Here is a 20,461-nt window from a genome sequence, read left to right on the forward strand (position 1 = left end):
GAAGAAGTTTTTCATACAGTATAAAGCATCTGTGGAAAACAGATACTGTACAATCACGCACATTCATTTATAGATTAACGCAAACGGATTAATTGACTTTTTTTCTTTACATGAAACGTTATTTTCTGCGCCAATTTTGGTTATAGAATGTTTAACTGAAATATTTTATTTATATTTCAAGCAACAATCAGTTATTTATATTGCTTTTGTTGATTAAATCATCAAAGCAGCAGCAGGTTGACATTGCATCAGAGACAAACATGGTTCTGAAATGTCTATTCTCAGTGCAACATCTAGGACCAAATTTCAGCCAAAACAGAACAGGCCTTGCGCTGCTTCATTTGAATGAACTCCTACCTGTTTGCACCTGTCCTCCCACCTGTGCACCGTGTGCCCTGTGCTGGTCACCAAAAAATCACACAGACAGGCAAAGTGAGTTTCAAGGTCAGAAAAATATTGAAAAACTTTGAAAATAGGACCCTTGGTCTGATTTATTCTGTTATTTTAATTACTTTTAATATAATCTCAAGAATCAGTCAGCAGTGGACAAGCTCTGTGATGGAGACATGGTTTCTAAATTACCGCTAACATGTCTTTTATCCGACGTATGTGTGGATACAATACTGTGTGATCTGTGATTGGGTAATGTCGGCCTATTTATCAGTTGGACTCTGATATGTGAATAAAAGCAAGTGCCAATCAAATCATAACAGATCCAGATAATAGAACCTGTGACAGAATATGAAGTTTTGAGCACTGTGCAGGCTGAGGCTGTTCTACAGAGCATCCACACATACTGTTCCTGAGCTACTACCCTGACTGAGCCAGTGACTGACTACAGACCCTCTTCACACCATGGCAAAAACTGTTCTAGTAACTAGATAATATTAGGAAGTCCATTCTTGATCAAGTCAAAAAATTAACTACATTCCATTAGGACCGTTACATGCAGTTATAAGACAGATTACACTTCTGTTGCAACATAATATGTACTCTGCAATGTCAGAGTACAAACCTCAAATGTAGAGAAGTGATGTCTGGCTACTTGTCAGTTAGTACATTTAAGCAGGGACTCAGACAGCAAACAGCCCTGAGTTACAAAAGCACAGGGGTCTGCGTGGGTGTTGTTTGGGTACCAGTGAGACATGAAATACGATCCAGGAAGTCCAGTTGGAGTAACAGATGTATGTGTTTAAAGACTTAAAGTGTTTAAAGACTATAAAACACTGCACAGTAGTTTAGAATACTGAGACAGGATTTTATAACTCTGGAAAGTTATCACTATTTTACTTTAGTTGCAACAATTGCAAGGTAAGCAGTCTAACACGGCACCTACGTTATAAAGTAAACCACAAGGAATGTGACCTTGCATGTATGTGATTGGCCAATGCAGCACTTTGTCAGATGACATCACATTGGATCGCAGCAAAAGTTGAGCCTGATTCAACCCTGTGCTTTTTTGCCAGAATTCTCTGCGTTGGCTCCCCCACAACGCCAATGGACAGCCTCCATTCAAATAACAGTGCTAATGTGGGTCTGAATGCAGCCTAACAATACACTACTACTAACTAATTAACTCACACTGACACTCTTGCTAAAGTAATATTTGCTCAGTGTTCTGCATGGCGAGCCATGTTCATTTGACATAAGATTATGCTGTGCCACACCTCCTCCTGACTTGGGGGTGGGCCATGATTTTGAGAGACATCACATGTATACACATACACAGAATAAGAGCGACCATAAATACACATACAGAAATGTAGAATACATAGTTAACTAAATGGGGGAAATGGATAGCTGCCTGGATGGAGTAGGGCTGGGACCGGGTTATCTGAGTTCAAATCAAATCTCAGATGAAAATGATGCTGGCAGATGAACTTGTTATTACAAGAGGCTCATATAACCACAACTACTTAGTTGTAACCTGCTTGTTTAAAACCAGGTGGATAGCTGGAGAGATAAAGCACAATTCCCAGTCAAAGCACCTGTTCAATAACAGTCACTGGAGTAAACTTGCCTGCCTATCTTTTTGATAGTTGGCGTAAAACCAACTTCTACACGGAGAGTTGTATTATAGGTTCTTTGGAGCCTTAGTGTTGCTAGGCTCTAGTCTGTTTATAGTGAGTGTATTAGAGTAAGTCAGCACTAAAAGTGTTTCATTAGTCCAGTTTAACCTGCAGGAGTTTCTGAAGGCTCATATAATGTGTTTTTCTGCCATTGAGGAAATAAATTCATGAAAATGAGTCCAAAGCGTCTTCTGATGTCTCTACTGCAGAAATGGAATATGTCAAGCTGCCAAATACCACTGTCACAGATGATAAGGAGTTCAAAAAGACAAAACAGGAAGTCGTATAAATGCTAACTGCCAGAGAAAATTTTTGACCATTTACTGGAGCCTGGCAGGAGAGCGTGTGAGTATGTAACTATACTATGATGTAAGTTAAATTCAAAAAGAAATGTTTATTGTGTGTTTAATGTTTATTATTTTTCCAAAAACAAATGTTGGAAAGGGGTAGGGTCGTCTTATAATCAAATTATATTTTTAGTATTATTTATATTCGTACCTCGAGCCCGAGTACGTTATGCCACCAAGAGCTAGTGTGACTAAACACATTGAAAAACACACAAAGAAGGATGAGCTACAAGTCAAGCTAGCTCTGACCACCGTCTGCTTAACAGATCTCACAAACAAAGCTACATCACACATTTTCTTAAAAATTAACCAGTTTGTTATGAGTTGATTGATGTCAGTCTGTCAAAGCAAAATTAACCAAAATTGACATCCTAAGTAGCAGACATCCAACAATGGGCCAAAATACACTGGAGAGCAATTACCTATATGTGGACTATACAGGTCTATTAATGAGGGAGGGGGACACCTGGCTGGATACTGCCTGGTAACTGGGTCGTCAAGGTTTGAATCCCAGCCAGAGCACCCCTTACCTGATGAGGATGATGTATAAACACCATTCAGCACAGATAACAATGTGTTCAATTTAGAGAACTTTTCAAAGTGGTTCACAAGAAGAGATATAAAGCAGCAATAATAAAAAAGCAGATGTAAAACATCAAGATGTTCTTATTTCCCTGAGCAGGTTGATCCAGAATCTCTGGGTCCTGAAGACAAAGGCCAGGCCTTCCTAGTTTTAACCCTTGAGTCTGAATCAGATGAAGGCCTCTGCCTTAAGATCTCAGGCTCTGCACAGACTCACATAGGGTTAAAAGCTATAGGTGATAAAAACAAGATTACGCAAGTCCTGTGGTATGATGCTCAAAACTTAAATTACTATCAAACTGAATTTTTGTGGCAGGCTTGATATGTTGCCACAGGTAACCAGTAGATGGCAGGATCTTTTTTATGATGTTGTTATGGGACCCAATGTCAAGGACTTCTGTATCACTGTTTAGCCAAAACACTGCACAGTGATTTATAATATTCACAAACAGGATTTTACAACTCTGGAAAGCTATTACAGCTGCAAACTATTTCATCTTTTGTTGCAATGATTGCGAGGTGAACAATAGAAAAACAGTGTTCATGTTACAAAGTGATGTACTAGGAATGTGCGCTTGCATGTCCGCAGAGCCTTGCCAGAGGACGTCACATTATGTTGTGGCAGACGTTGGGCTGGATGACCTGCATTTTTTTTGCCAAAGCTCTCTGTGTTGGCACCCTGTGCTGGACTAGCCTCATTTAAATGAATGAGGGGGCTGCGTTTTTTGTATACAACTAATGTCACTCTGAATGCAGCCTTAACTTCAAGACATTTTTTGACATCCAGCTTTTCACATCAACCAATCAATGATTTATAGAACATATCATACTAAGGTCAGTGGGCCTAACAGGGAATATAACTGAGTGTTATTAGAATAATAGTGAAAAGACATGCCATACCAATGACGTAACCCAGAAAAAACTTTTAGGAATACAGGGTCCCAAAAGTGACCCTTGAGGCACACCATACATGACAACAAAAAAGGAGGAGACATAGCTTTTAAAAAGGCAGAACTTTTTCTCTGACAGTTAATAGGTAAACTGATTTCATCCAGGGTCCGATAAAACTACCCAATGGCTCAGTGTGTCAAAGAGAGTGCTGCGATCAGGTCTTTCAAAGGCTGCGCTGAGTCAAGTAGCACATTTAACACATTAAAAGATTGTTGGTGACTTCAAGAACAGTAGTTTCGAGATGTGGTGCTGATGGAAGCAACACTGAAACTTCAAAAATGCTGTTGTTTTCCACAGTCAAAAGACGTCAATGATACAATTTTTAGAGAATTTGACAAAAATAAGTTGTATATTTTGAGGAATTAGTAAAATGAGTGACAACGCAAATCAATATTGATTATGAAGGACCCATGGAACAAATAAAATAGAAACCACGACTAAGACCAGCGACAGTTAAGTGAGGGATACTAATAAAGACTAAAGAGGGCAACATAGGTGACATGTATCGAGAGGTTCCATAGTTTATACAGACAATTTCAATCTAGTGTTGTATCTTGCCCCGTTTAATATGGCAGCATATTTTTTCAATTAATAAAAAATGATAATAAATGTGTACATGCCTTGGCTTACAGTAATGATGTAGGTTCAGATTTTAAGCCAACATGGATGAAAAGTTCTCAGAAAAAATGGAAATGTATGCATCTACAATTCCATGACAAGTGGGTAAAGTCTGTTTGCTGAAGATCATGTGATATGATCAAAAAATATAGAACTAAATGTACCTCAAGGTCAGATTGTTTTTTTTTTTTTTTTTTTTTTAAATATTCTTCTTTTAGCATTTTTGCCTTTATTTGATAGTTGACATTTGAATTTGACAAGTGAAGGTGAGTGCATCACATCCAGAATGATGAAAGTAGGAAGGACCTCATTGTCAAAGTGAATACAACAATGAAGTATTGTGAGTAAGTAAGTGAGTCCAATGTTAAAATTACCACAGGTAACGATGAGGCCAGGTCTATTATACAGGAGATTTCTGACAAAATGTTTAACACTAGTTGACAGTACAGCACGACTATGGATGCAACAGCAAAAGGAGTGACAAGAAAAGATGCCAGAAAACATCAAACTTTTGGGAGCATTTCAATTTTAAAGTGGCTACAATTCAGCTCTAACTGCTGTGCCCACTAATCCAAAGGCTAGTATTTAGCTTTTAGCTATCACTGCAAGTTTAGCTAATACAAAATGCTAAACCAAAGTGACAGCTGCCAGCGAGGATCGGAATCTGTTCAGTATCTGGTGGAGTTCTACACAGCACCAGCTGATAGGAAGCAGTGATAAACACAGGGGAGGCTGTTTAAATCACTTAAAGGGAAACTTCAGTGTTTTTCAACCTGGACCCTATTTTCCCATCTTTTTGTGACTAGGTGACTAATGGAGACAATCATTTTTGAAATTTGTCCAGTATTGAGTGAGAGTGCTGCAGCTGGCAGCTGCTAAATGGGCTGCAATGTAATCCTTTGAGGCATTGGCGTCAATGTATGTCCACTAAAAGTGCTTGTTTTCACTACTGACAGGCTCAGATTGTTATTATAAGTCAGCCATGACTTTGAAAATACAACACAACAAACTCCTGGCACTCCTCTCTCCAACTCTAGCATGGCTGAATATTTAGTGAGTATTTGTTCTCGCGGGATTTCAGAACGAGACCTCTCCTAGGAGCAAGACTTAGTTTGACATGATAACAAACAGACTGGATCAAGCAAGAAGTAAAGAAAATTTTTTTTTTCTCTGTATGGTCCTTTCCATGATGTTGTTAGACACTTATAATAACAATCTGAGTCTGTTGATGGCAAAAACAAGCACTTTTAGTGGCCGTACACTGACGGGCCGCTATTGCCCCAAGGGATTACATTGCAGCCCATTTATCAGCTGAAGTGCTCTCACTCAATATTGGACCAATTTCAAAAATTGTTGACCCCATTAGTCACTTAGACACAAAAAGATGGGAAAATAGGGTCCAAGTTTAAAAATACCAAAATTTCCCTTTAAGACAAATCCTGACATCCCCTCTGCCATGTCCATTTGATCACCACATGATCCAAGCGCCATGTATTTTTTTACCTTTACTCAATTATTTACCTACAGTGGAGCTTCACTTTACCTTCAGGTACATTTTTACCATATCCTGACCTGAGGGCACACCACCACTTCTAACTTGTCTAATACATGGAACAGGTTGCTCATATAGGATTACTAGTATCTTGTACCAATACAAACTTTACAAACCAAACTGAGCAGCCAACACTGCTTTCTGTATGTCCATAGAACAGCAGTCATTACTCTTCATTACATGTTCAAAGTTTCACGGTTTCCTAAACTGTAAAAAGCTCACAAACCAAAGTTGATCAGATGAACTAAATACCCTGCTTGATGTTTTTTTTTAACTTTAACTTTTTAACTTAAGTTTTTTTCCATGTATGAATGGGCTTTTACCTGGTTGTCTGAATAAAACTGATAAACAAGAAGGAAAGGAAGTAAGGAGTGAGCAACAGTGAAGGTAGGGAAAGCTGAAAGAAGAAGCCACTAAATGTCAGGGCTCAAATTTAATTCCCAGCTGGATGTTTAACAGAGCCTGGACATGAGGGATTCTACAGTGACTGTAGGGAATCCAGAGTTGGTGGACCTGTACATAGGTCAACATAAAACCCACAAACTACAGCGCATTAAACTGGCAAAGCTACAACAATTAACCCTGTATGGTACATGATATAAGAGACATGTAAATCTCTGTTGATCACCTGCTGTCTGCAAGAGAATTTGAAAAACTTTCAGCCTTAATTTGAGTGTGCACACGGTCTGTGGCATATCAACAACTACACACATTCACACAGCCTGCAGTTTCAAATCATGAATGAACCCGAGCTCATAAACAGAGATGCAGCAAAGATATCTGTCAACTATTATTATTCTTGTAATCATCATCATTATTATTGGAGGCATTTTATGCCTTTATTAGATAACAACAGTAGAGAGATGACAGGAAATGAGGTAGAAAGGGACGCAACAAAGGTTGACAGATTTGTACCAGGGACGTTGTGGATCATGGTTGGCGACTTGACCTCTAAACAGGGGCACCCTGGCTGCTGTCAATTATGTGAAGAGTCGTGCATGTGAACATGCATTACCACCAATGCCACATTTGTCACATAACAGCTTTGCAGACCAAGAACAGGCACTTGCATGGTTGTAGCAGTAGCAAACTAACTCAGACCAACCAGTCCTTAATGAATGACATCAGACATGCAAGGGCCATTAGAAACATTCTGCCATGAAACATTAATAAGTATTTTAAATAACCATAGTCATAATAAAACAGATCTGTTTTCCACTGAGGTAAATGAGGACAAGGCAGGGTTTTGGCTCAAGGCAAGGTACATTCGCAAATGACCACTGAGCACATCAATAAACTCTCTGTTGTTTTGCAGTTGTTGTTCTTTGCATGTTCTTTCATTCTCAAAACACAACAAAACACACTGACAATAACTTATCAACAATGTCAAACATGTCTTTACACAGCAAAGTCCAGTTAAGTAGAGAAGGTCTGGCCAGAATGGAACAATACATTAAGCATCCCTTGTCACTTGTCATTGTTTCTTCACTCAAAAACAATCAGTCGCAATACCTTCAAGTCACATGAACATCCGTCATCGTATTATTGTAGAAAATGTACATTTTGTCAGATGAGTTAAACTATAAGAAGCAACATACACTTACCACTAGAACAGCAATCCCTGGTGCAACAATTAGGTCACTTACTGGATTTCTTTCACATGTAAATAACCAAAAAAGCTGATATTGACAAAACTACCTTCAGTCTCCAACAAAGGTATGACAAATATATGTAAATATTCAATGACTTACCTATCCCTAGCTAAGTGTGGCCGACTTGTTGGCCATAGATCTGTGGTTCCCCACTGGTAAAATTTTTTCCTTAAACATCAGGTCACAATCAACACACACAGGCCAACTTAACACCCATTCAGTTTTACTGGCATCCATCTATTCAGCCTGTCTGTCGATTTGAAAACCAGGATCTTCTAGCTGTGAGGAGACAGTGCTAACTGTGTTGCCCTTTCAATTATATTTCAATGTTACAACTCAATCAGGCTTATTCTGGCTTAAAAGGCTGTTTATGGCATTTACAGCATGTAAATAGCCCTGATAATAAAACAAAAAAACAAGCTAATTCAACAGCTGCTCTTCTTTCTTTTTTGTGTTCAGTCAGTAAAACCAAGCTGGCAATGTTGGGCAATGATCACATGACTGGCAGAGCCAGCATTGATAGCACTGCTAATAAAAGAGTTGTTCTAGGAATTAACTACAGTTCAATTTTTTTTTTTGACAAAGTAGATCCACATGCTCACAAACCACTCAGAATGGACCTGCAGACCACTAATGGACCATGACCCACTAGTTGGAAATCACTGGCAAAGATTAATATTGTGAATGAGTGCAGGAGTTATTGTGGTCAGTTATACTGAAACACTGACTGTTAAGCACAGACAGCAGTCTAAGCCTACAACTTTCGGGGCGGCTGTAGCTCAGGAGGTAGAGCGGGTTGTCCACTAATGGGAAGATCAGCGGTTCGATTCCCGGCTCCTCCAGTCCACATGTCCACTTGCCCAAAGTGTCTTTGGGCAAGATACTGAAACCCAAACTGCCCCTGAAGGCCGTGCCATCAGTGTGTGAATGGGTGAAGCTTTGAGTGGATGGAAAGACTAGAAAGGCGCTATACAAGTACCATCTACCATCCCTCAGCTCAGTGTCGCTGTCTGACTCACCGCAAACTGTCTGACCATGGTGGTGCTTTCCTGTTGGCAAAAAAGGGCTTTAGGTTACACTGACAGACAAGGAGCATGAGCCTAATCAGACCCAGAGCAGCCAGAGTTCAACCAGACTTATGACTGTTCAAGTTCTGGCTGCAACAACGTTGCATAGATGGAAAGCCATACATGCAAACACATGCTGACAAACACAGCGCCACTGCAACATACACAATCATGACAAATTCACTAAAAGACATCAAACCTCTATAACTGACTGACAGTAAAACTACACAGAGCTACTATAACACATTCACACACACACCCATGACAGCTGACACACACACTAGCAAGACAGTAGATTCATACTCACTTATGGCTGTATTGCGACGTGAGGAAAAGAGAAGTTTACACATTTTTTATCAGTGGGATTGTGTGTGTGTGTGTGTGTATGTGTTTGTGTGTTTGTGTGTGTGTGTGTGTGTGTGTGTGTGTGTGTGTGTGTGTGTGTGGGGGGGGGGGTACTGACTCTTGTTCTTGCGAAGCAGGGCAGAGGTGATCCAGGGTTCTGACTGGACCATCCTGCAAGAGGGCACGGTCTTGTCCTCCACAGATGATGTGATCACCATGGAAATGCTTGGCAACTGGTCAATCCAGCAGGGAAATACTGTCAATCAAAACACTTTGACAGGTGGTCGAAGCTTAGGGTGGGGGGGGTCAGGTTACTGTCATCAGGCGTGTTTTCAATCCCAGAGTTCACAGTTTACACCCAACTAAATCAATGAATCTTGAAATGGTGGGAAACCAACCAACCAATCAAAGGCACCGTCTTCTCTGGCTTGTTTCTTTCTTTCTTTTTTTGTTACTGTGGTTTCTAAGGCAACCAACTGGTGTACAGGCAGCTTGTCTCTCTGAAGTAAAAATATAAACGATGTAAACTCTGTCTTCTGTGGAGTTACACTATAGATATAGAGCTCTCATTCTACATATATATTCTGTTTCTCTGTGGGTTTGGGGAATGGGGGTAGTAGAATATTTGGTTAGTCAGGTTAGCTTTTTGTTACGTTAGTTTCTGCAGTTTCATGCATTCTTTTAGTGTGCTGGAGGTTTGTACTGCTCCAGATTGCTGGTGACTGACATATGGGTAGTCAAAAGTAAGCCTTTCTACTATTCCAGTATGTTAACAAGTGGCTTCTCAGAATAAAAGAATCAGCTAAATGTTCATGGGTAATCACATAAGCTCTACTTGCTTATGATAGGTTCACATAGTCCAGGGCAGGTTTAACCCAAAGTATACAGCTAGTAGTTTCTTCAGACATCTTAGTTGTAATCCAGATCAGGGTTTAATGTGTCCAGTGCAGCCTTTACAAGTAGAATCCAGTACAGCCAGTATTCCCAGGCTAGTAAGACTCCATGGTCAGTATGGTTCCAACAGATCTTAATATATTCTGCAGGATAAGTTCATCCAACTTTTAACATTAACTAGCTGTAAATCAACTCTGAGCTAACCAGGCTCACCCAGCATACTGCCAGGTGGGCTGAGCTGGGTGTGTGTTGGAAGGGGTGGAAGAGAAGGAGGTGGAGGGGAGTTGGGTTTCCAGCTGCCTGCTTTTACCCCATCCCTTACTCTAAAAATAGGTCCAATTACTGGCGCTTTCTGGGGGGACTGGACAGAGTAGGGCAGTGTAGTGATGTTATCTCTCAGATTAATCCAGTGACACACACAGCCCCCCACTGGCAATGTCACTGAGCCTGTACAACCAGAGCTCCACGGAGCCTTTGTGTTGGTCACTCAGCTGCGTTTAACCCGCCTACAGCAGGTGGCTGGCTTCTGCCAGGGTAAAAAGGAGCCGTTTTAAAAAGTCAGACAATGATGTAATCCACATACACTATACAGGTGGTCTCTGTGACAACAAGCAGTTTCACAAACACGTGTAAACAAAGCAATCCACTTCAACGTGTTGACTTCACAGAGACGTGTAGTTCCAAAGAAAGTTCCTCTAACTGAGTATCCACACTTGCTGGCCAACAGGATTGTTTGCTGAAAGAAAGGGACGTACCATTACAAGCAGGGACACTACATCAATCACACACCTCTTTCCTTTGGGGGTAAAACTGGGAATAAATCAGGAAACAAAAGTTTAGATCCAGTATCTGGGGTTCGATGCCAAATGCTTCCCCGTATTAAAGAATAAGCCGCTCACGGCCTGCATTATACTTCCCATCTCCGATACGGTCTGATGTTTACCAACGCACAACTCGATCCAGGAAGAAGTCAGCCTCTGGGGTAATCACACTAAAGTAACATCAAAACAACGGCTGAACGGAAACGAACCAAAACTTTAGATTCGTCACAAAGTAGACTATAGAAACCAAATCCAGTGAAGTTCCTGAGCTTGCTGTCAGACGCCTCGGATCGGTTCTTAACGCGCCTCTTCCCTCTGTCTCCGCTCTCTTTTTCTTAATGTTCTCCTTCGCTTGTCTCACCCTTCTCAGAATTAAGGGAGATTTTTTAATCCTTCAAGGTGGAAACCTTCAAAAGGGCGATTTCGACTCATGTTTCTCGCCCGCTTCCCTTTCAGTGCTTCTCCGTTAGACGGAATCTCTGCTCCTCTCCCACACGGCTCCCCACCCTGAGATCGGGACTATACCATGTCCCTGTGGCAGGGGTCGGAGCTGGCCTGTCTGGCGCAGTCTCACATATTACTGGTAAAACCAAGACACAGACACACGCAGGACGAAAACTTGACATTGGCGACATTTCACGCTAAGTTTCACATCAACCACCACTCAAAATCCGACTGATTTTATGGAACATTATCAACAATACAACCCAAGTGAGTTGGAGGGACAGTAACCTTCCCTCTGACCACAGTAGTCTGTTCCGAGCAGACCTCTCCTGTCCTGTCCATTTATAGTAACAGCGGGATATATATACTGGAACTTTATATACACACACACATAGACAACCTTTACTTAAACCATATTACAACTTTAAGGATAAAGCTCCGACAAACGACGGTTTGATACAAACTTAAAACCACTTTCTACTAGATTAATAATACCTAGTTATTACTCTTAAGCCATTACTATTAGGCCATTAGTCTGAAACTTGACAGAATCACATTAGCAAATACATTGGAAATATTTTCGAAAGGTCTAAAAATTCAAGTACTTAATTGTAAATTATATATAGTTTAGGATCTGAGTAAATATACTTCTTACACCCAGCTTATTGTGCAATGTTTATGGAGACCCGGGCCAGAGGGAGAGAATGGAGAAAGAGACTAAGAGACAGAGGCCCAAATAAAACCCCTTAAATGTGCATATTTCCCTTGTATGCACTTAAAATCAGCCGACAACTAGGTTTTATTATTGCTACCATGTGACACACAACGGCTCTTTTTCCATTCAGCCTTCTAAAGTGTTTCAACTTCTCTGCACTCGGGTAGAAGCAGCCTCTACCCTCACTCGGCACGCACCCTCTACAGACTCTGTTGCTACCCGACGCCATGGCAGCTGCAATGCAATTGGCTACATAAAGTGTCGTCCCTGGCTGTAATTGGGTAGCGGACGGGTCTGTGGGAGGAGCAGTCGGCTTAGTTTCCCAGTGTCTCTTCAAACGGCGCGAGGCAGGAATGACGCGGAAATAGTTTGAAGATGTCAGGTAGAAATGGAAAGAGGGAAGGGGAGACCGATGGGTGGGGGTGGAGATACCGCCAGGGAGGGGGGAGGAGAGCGGGGCAAAGGGCCTCCATAAGCACATGGTCATTGAGTGACTCCACAGCTGAGATGTGTGACATCCCCTCACAAACCAGCCAAAGCTAAAAGTTGTTACTGTTGCTATCTGAGCATTCCGGCTAAATCAGGCACAATGCTGCCTGGGAACAGCTCAGCACACAGTGTCAGAAACCAGCTGATAGCTTTTTCAGCTTAAAGGAAAATTAACCCTCAAACACAACTCACACTGCATCGAGAAATGTGTGTCAGATTTACTTGAATCTTTTTGATGTGATTTTGATCTTTAACCTGTGCACTTTAATCTGTCAGTAATATGTTATAGAAAGCAATGGTGAAAGGTCCACTGTAATTAGTGTAAAGCTGTGTAAAGTTAAGGTCACTGCTGATAATACTGTACTTCTACATATCACAGGAAGTTTGGTAGTACTGAAACAGCAGTAAGCGTACAGGCAGAATCTTTTTATTCTGACTGTTGTTTATTGCTGTCATTTACATGCAATTACCATATTGATTTGAAATATGAATTTGTCATCCCTTTAATGTTATTTGCTTTAAGCAGTCCATATTGTTTTTGTTATTTTGAGGTGATACAGTATGTGGCATATAACGATACATAAAGCCCTATAATGGCAAGCTGCAATATCAACAAATTTGGTTAAGCTTTAACTAAGTGTAATTTAGAAATCTTTGATTTATCAATTTTAGTGAGTTTGTAAAACTGAGCTACATTCCAAGGCAAGCATCAGCAGTGTAGTTACTGCATTCTGGCTTTGTATTGTCCCTTTGGCTCCAGTTCCTACAGCTTTCCTTAGTAATCTACTCAAGCTCTAGGCTCCAGAACCTATGGTCCAAATCATTGCACTCCCACACACTGAAAAACAGCTGACCAGTAGCAGCTAAAACAGAGAGCAACTTGTTATATTTATAGAGTTTGCATTAAAATTATCATTTTCAGGGATAAGTCATAAACAAGCAGAAAGTAACATTATACAGCGTTATTGCACAGCAGCAATGTACGCTAAGGTGGTAATCACACACAGATGTACCACTTCAGGTGGTCTGCTTCAAAAATGCTTAATGCACAGCTCAGAGTGACTGGGTCTGTTTAGTTTGAGTGGGAGCCAAGATAATGTAAAGCATATCGCAAAGGAGAAGTGCATGCCACACACAGTTTCATAGGGAACAATAGTTTGCCAGGTGTCACGATTCAAGTGACTCCGTCTGTGTGACTGCCACCCAAGCCCCAGTACACTCCAAATGAAACCAAACTTGTGTTCTCAAAGGTTTAACTAGAGCACTGGGTGTGAATGCAAGAATAGTCACTGGATCTGGACATCTGTCGGTCCACACTAGAGGTTGGACTTGTAATGCTGCGTTGAAGGAGGTGAGATAAGAACTAAATCCCAAAGGGGAAATCAGTTACAAAGACAACGAGCCATAAATTCAATGAAATTACAGATAATACAGGAGAGCGATGATGATTTAGAATGAAGCTGATATATTTTTATATATACATTACAGAAAAGGAGATGGTTTGTACTCTGAACCAAACAAGGAGATAGGATGGAGGGTTTTCTCAAAACATGAGAGGTATGGATGAGGATGTGAATGTGTGTCAGGCAGTTTGATGATCTTACAATGAGTGGTAATGATCATTAAACAAAAATCATCTCTATTTTGTGTATATGCACATATATAAATCAGTAGCTGTTCAGTTGATTTAGGCCCAAACAGTGTTCTTCTATATTTGCTAAACTTCATTACCAATACTTCTTCCTTTCTAATAAAATATGACAATCTTCCCATTTAACTAAAAGGGTCATATGTGCATGTAGTTATGATAGAGGCCAATATCTATGGCCATAGATATTGGCCTTCTTCATCTTGAGTGTATGTGAAATAGTTCTAAAACAATAGGAATCGTCTTGTAGGTAGTATTTTTATTTAATGGACATTGTGGCTATATGACAATGCCTTCTACATCATAGAGGAACATGCTTACCTTAACTTTTTGAGTTTTGTTAAAAATGTTAATAAAATGACTAAAATGTGCACATTAGACAATGAAAAAGATAACCCTAGAACTATTATCTTTTTTATCAACTTATCAAAGTGAATATACTACACTGGGAATAAAATTTAAACAACGTACTAAACTGGAACTATGTGGACACATTGAGGGCACATATAAAAACCTATAAAGCAGCACTGCTGTCCAGTTGCAGGAAAAGGTGTATTGAGGTGCACCTTGAACTGATCTGGACCTGAATCTGTGCACACTTAAACAGTAATTTAAGCCCATGTGATAAGCCATTTCACCTGTGCATGCCCACTAATTCTGATGTTATGTCAAGTATATTTTTGCATAGGCAGGCATTCCATCAGATACACAACCAACAGTATGCAAGAAGGTGGCTGGGCAGACAAGGAGACAGAGCTTAACTCCACACTCAGCTTTCCACTAGCCGTACTGTGTACATTTGTGTTTGCACTGAAGGAAAGATGATGAATATAGTGCTTTTCCACTCTCATTATGTCATGCAAACCTCACAATTATATAAGTTCAACATTACAGACAGATGAGCAACAAGTGAACAAGTGTGTGTGTGTATTTGTGTGCACGCATGTGGGATCACAAAACATTTATGTAGTAGTAAAGACACATACAATGGTTGACATACTCAACTGCTCTATGATTATTAGGCCCTTCAACACAAAGTATTCAAAAATATAGTTTTTGAAATATGGCATTAACAAATAGGACTGAAGATACAATCTCCTTTATGGAAGGAAATAAGCAATTGGAACATTTATATCTACTGTAAAAATCATTGAACTAATATTTTGGCAACTGTCGTAAATCTTCAGAGCACCCTGAATGGTTACTGCATATACCACATAACCGCAACGTCCCTGGTTCGAGTCGAGCCAGTGACCTTTGTTGCATGTCATACCCATCTCTCCCCTTGTTTCCTGTCTGCTACTTGACTATCCTCTATCTAATAAAGGTGAAAATGCCCCCTCTCCCCCCAAAATCTTAAAAATAAACAAGTAAATCTTCATTGGATATACATGTTGACTCAATGCCCATTGTATTATTATTATGAATTATTTCATTCGCAACACAATCTCTGCTCTATTTCAAATAATATACTGGAATTCATATGAAAAAAAGGACCATATTTAAATTTAAAATGTTAAACTTTGATTCAAATATGGATAGTAATTACATTTGGGCTATATTTACTGTCCTAGGACAGCTGTAGTTGCAGTATTACATAAAGACAAATTGGTACATGCAATAATGTCTTTAAAGCTCTTTTGTGCTGGAAGTTTTCACAACATAAATCATCAGAATCAAAAATCTATGGATTTGTCTTTACATTTTAGATGCCAGAAAATGTTTCTTTGTTATATTAAAATTGCCTTCTTAAAGAAGTTACCATTTTATTTATTAAATGTTTATCGATTTTGACTTTGATTTAAAATACTAAAGATAGTTTTTAACCATCATTATGACCTCAAATCCCGCTTCAATATATATTCTTGTGGTGATACAGCATATCACACTGGCAGAAAAGCAGCTTCTTAACAGTGGATTTATACAGGCTGTGGAATGTCTGCAGCCGTTTCCTGTTGTCTTCTGCTGCCGCGCCGATTTTCTCTATCTGTTGATAGTTCTGAGACGCACTACTGTGATTATTTTACTGAATATGTGGCAAAACGTTAATATTTTTCCCTTCACAGTTAGAGTTTCTGACTGGCTTCCACTAAATCACGTTCAGCTACACTAACGACCAGACAGCGGAGATTACAACGGTAGTGCGAGGAGGCAAGCAGACTCTGAGACTCACGTGCCTAGCAGCAAAATTCCACCCGGCAACTATACACTGTACCATGGCAACAGCCCTGCCATTGGTCCCCGGTGCGTTTTCAAGTGACCAATGGGATGGCCAGCCGCGGGTGATGCTTGTTGCTAGGTAAACACGATGCAGAGGAAAGATAGAGGAGCAATATTACCATGCTGCTACTGCAGGGTGCTTTCAGCAAGGAGTGGAGGAGCACTTGACGCTCGAAGATGCCATTCTCTTTCTCAGCACTTGGCGGTGCCAAAGAGACAATAACAAAACGAACCAGGAATGACACAGGTAAAGAGGAATAAAATTTAAGACTAGTTTAAAGCCTGTGGGAATGTTGCGACCAATACTCTTGCTTATGCTCTACATGCACAATAGCAATTCATGTACATAGAAGGAAGGAAAGTTAACTTCAAAATTATATCAGGATTTGCCATTACTTGCCAGAACATGATTTACAGAAACAATCATTTTCAATAAAATAAAACCGTAACTACACTGCCTCAAAACTTCTATATAAATGAGTGAACAGAGTTAAAAAAAAATTAACTACTGTTAAAAAAAAAGATATCAACAATGGAACAGAATAAATAATCTTATGCAAAAGGACCTAAAGTCTGTTGTAACTTATTACAGCAGCATTAGTCAGCAATAAAGGAGGTTGTGCAATCAGTGTGTTGAATTTGATTAAATTTATTTTTTTTAATTTTAATGTTCAACCCTAATTCAACCCAGACATGATGTAGGCCTACACTAACGTCCATGCATATGACATGTATGACATATGACCCTCCTTTGTAGCAGTGTTTGCAATGGTGATTTAGTTACTTCAAAGTTTAAGTCCTTGTTCATGAACAGTTTGTGTCTAATCATTGTTAAGCTAAAAAAATGATTCAGGATTCAGGCTCCTATTCAGATGAAAATGTTCAACCTTTACAACCCATGATGTAATTTCAGGATCCAACATTTGGTTTGAGATTGGATGGCTTTTGAAATTGTTAAATTTTAATTTTGCAGTACATGTTTTTAATTAGCCTTGATAATATATAAACATAAGTGATTGTTCTGTATGTTTTCATTAGTATTTAACTATGCCTGCCACACACAGCCCCCCCACAACTAACACTAATTAACATTAGTGTTAGCTTGTTGTCCTTTACTATTATTAATGGCTAAGTTTTTTTTTTTTTTTTTTTGTCAAAACAAATTTGCAGCACTGAAATGCATCCAAAAAACAGGATGGAATATAAGCTTTTTTTCTTTTCTTTTTTTTTTTTTTTTTACAAAGAGTCAAGACCTAAATAGAATAAGTAAAAACAGTAGTTAAGTATTTGTGAGCTTTCTCGATTTAAATGTTAAATAATCAACAGTGGTGGCTAATCAGCTAGCGATACCCCTCAGTGCTTGCCCCCAATGGATGTCGCACAGTATCAGACACAAGCTTGTGCACAACCACACACACTCATGAATGCCCTGATATTTAAAGTTTTAATTTGGTTAATTTGGTAGTTTTGCCCATCATTCCTATGGGTATTATTACATATACACCTGTATATGTAAACCACAGCCAGTGAAGGGCTGCGCAATAATTGTTTCCTAGTAGGTTTTTAATGTGAAACATCCACAGTAAGTGTCACCTTTCATTGACGGCAGCTTAACACTCTGACAAAACAGTGATATTCATTTTTATAAAAATAAATATTATTATAATGTAATAAATATTATAAAATAAATAATATATTAAGTATTCAAATACAAAAACAAAGTGACTATAATTGACATTTTTCATAATAACTATCAAAAATATATTATACTGTATCTATATAATTTTCTTTTCAGAGAAAAAGCTCTAAAAACCCCACTGTACATGCTCAGCATAAAATGGTGAACAGACAGTTAGCAATTAGCTGGTGAACAAAGTGGAGCATTTAGCAGCTATTGAGCCAGATTTTTCCCTCAGGAGTTGGTAGAGCGCAAAAAGCAACAGAGCAAAAAGACAGTGAATAGTGGACTTAACATTCACCACGTGGACAGAAACATGAGTCCAAATAAATGATAATGTTGCTCCATAACTGCAGACTTTGGTGCTGCCTTGATTTTTCCCCAACCAGGCCCTCTTTGTTTTTTAGTGAACTGGCTAGTGTCTAAATAATTATTGATTGGACTGACATGACATTTGGTACAGACACAGCCTGATTAACATGTGAACTGTATGGTAGCATCTGTATTTGTTATGTTACTCCACTCATTTACCCATTTATGAATAAAATCATCATACCCTGTCTTCTTTTACTTTACTGTCAGTGTAAACTACACAAGAGAACAATTATAAATTGAAACTTATCCTTTGAAAATTTAATCTTATTATTTCACTGTGCAAAAGACATCACTAAAAAGGGCTAATGTAATATTGCTTATGAATACATTTGGGAAATGTGAGCTTTTGATACTGTATGACATATAAGCCACATGCACATTAACAGGAGAGTACCTATGTAGAAATAACTTCATTAAGATCACACATTTCACCACACACACATGCATATTTTGTTGTACACCAACATATATGAATCAATGCTATTACTGATATTCAATAACTACTCAAATAATGTTCCTCATAGATTCTTTATGTCCTACTTGTTTTATTATTATTTACATGTACCATTAAATTATACCTCTAGTAAAGTAGTGCAGCATCACTGAAACAAAATGTGTAATTTCATGATTGAAATCCATAATGGATTCATAAAACAAATATAAATCTGGACCTGATGTTGATGGACAAAAAACATACCCATAGTACAGTAAGAGTTTATTATGATCTAAGCATCATATATACACAATTAGCCAGCAATAACATTCTCCTTTGAGCATGAAAGTTCATTCTTGACATTTGGGAACATCTGTAACAAAACAATCTAAGCTCAAAGATCAACTTACTAGCTCTCAAACACATCTCACAGTTTTCATTCAGCCAAAGGACTTTGGTCATGTGAGAACAGGTGGTTGTACATGGTGGGAGACGGGATGGTAAGCCCTGTCTCTGTTCAAAGATGGTCTCTGGCTTTGGGTGGTAATGTCCTCATTGATCTTTTGCCAGCTGTCCACTGACTCCAGGTCCATGACCTTTGACCAATTCCCAGATGATTCTGTAATTTGTTTTGGTATGATGAGACTGTGACATGCGGATGAAAGCTCAGAAGAACGTCAACTGATGAAGATCTCCAAGATTTATTCCGCACTTAGTGGTAGGTCCTAGGACATTTGGTCAAAGATGAGGTCCATCAACTCGCCAAGCTAGCCAGTATAGTAACTCTGTTTTAGAAACATTGTTACTCATATGACCCTTTATTGTCATTGTATGCAATACAATATGTTGTGTAGCAACCCTCAGAAAACAGCAGAATTATGAACAGTAAGGGAATGAATAAAAATAATAGAATAAAATACATGTTAAAAAGGACAGTCTATATACATATATACATAAAATATGTATTGCACATTCCTTCAATGAGGAAGTCTATAGACATAGTATGTATTAGCTTATAGAGGGTGTGACAACCTTTCCATAAAAATTATGTTTTACAATGCATTCATGTTTTAACAACTAGTAATCTTTGTCCCCGGTCTTAAGTTGGCTGCCAACAAAATGAAACAGTGAGAAATTCCCATTTCAATTATTATACACATTAACATTTCAGTTCCATGTATGACTTGATGATATGTCAAACCACACACCTGTACTCAGGACTACAGCATTCGCACTGATAACTGTGCCAGCATTTATTCTCTCTGGGGGCCCTCATGTCTTGTGCTGGCCTTAATGCAGGGACCAGAACCGCTTTATCCATCCACCATCTCAAATAAGATTTAGAACAACTAATGAGTGATAACAACTGTACAAGACTCTTGGTTGTCAGATTTAGTGAAATTACGACAAAGTGGTGTTTTATATATTAGTGAATATCTGACATTTCTTTGGTGCCACACGTGAACTGCTCCATGTTCAAAGTGCAGCATGTAGAATTTATTGGCATCTAGTGGAATGGACTTGGCAGAAATGGAATATAATATTCATGAGCATGTTTTAA

At 39.1% G+C, this 20,461-nt stretch overlaps 1 protein-coding gene across 3 annotated transcripts in view; it reads right to left on the bottom strand.

Moving 5' to 3' along the window:
- The window catches only part of dyrk1b (dual-specificity tyrosine-(Y)-phosphorylation regulated kinase 1B), a 93,948-nt gene that overhangs the window by 37,037 nt on the left and 36,450 nt on the right, over positions 1-20,461 (bottom strand). Inside the window, exons 1-2 of one of the 3 annotated variants that reach the window (XM_044358487.1) lie at positions 9,302-11,410; positions 9,146-9,151 (exon numbers count right to left, since the gene is read on the bottom strand). The exons of 1 other annotated variant lie outside the window; for it this stretch is intronic. In XM_044358487.1, coding sequence (XP_044214422.1) covers positions 9,146-9,151; positions 9,302-9,401 — 106 coding nt within the window. In that variant the 5' untranslated portion in view covers positions 9,402-11,410. Of the gene's footprint in view, positions 1-9,145; positions 9,152-9,301; positions 11,411-20,461 lie in introns of those variants that run through there. One more of the 3 variants, XM_044358488.1, reaches the window with a different exon arrangement.

This window comes from Thunnus albacares, chromosome 8 (assembly GCF_914725855.1).
Source record: "Thunnus albacares chromosome 8, fThuAlb1.1, whole genome shotgun sequence".
Classification (NCBI taxonomy): domain Eukaryota; kingdom Metazoa; phylum Chordata; class Actinopteri; order Scombriformes; family Scombridae; genus Thunnus; species Thunnus albacares.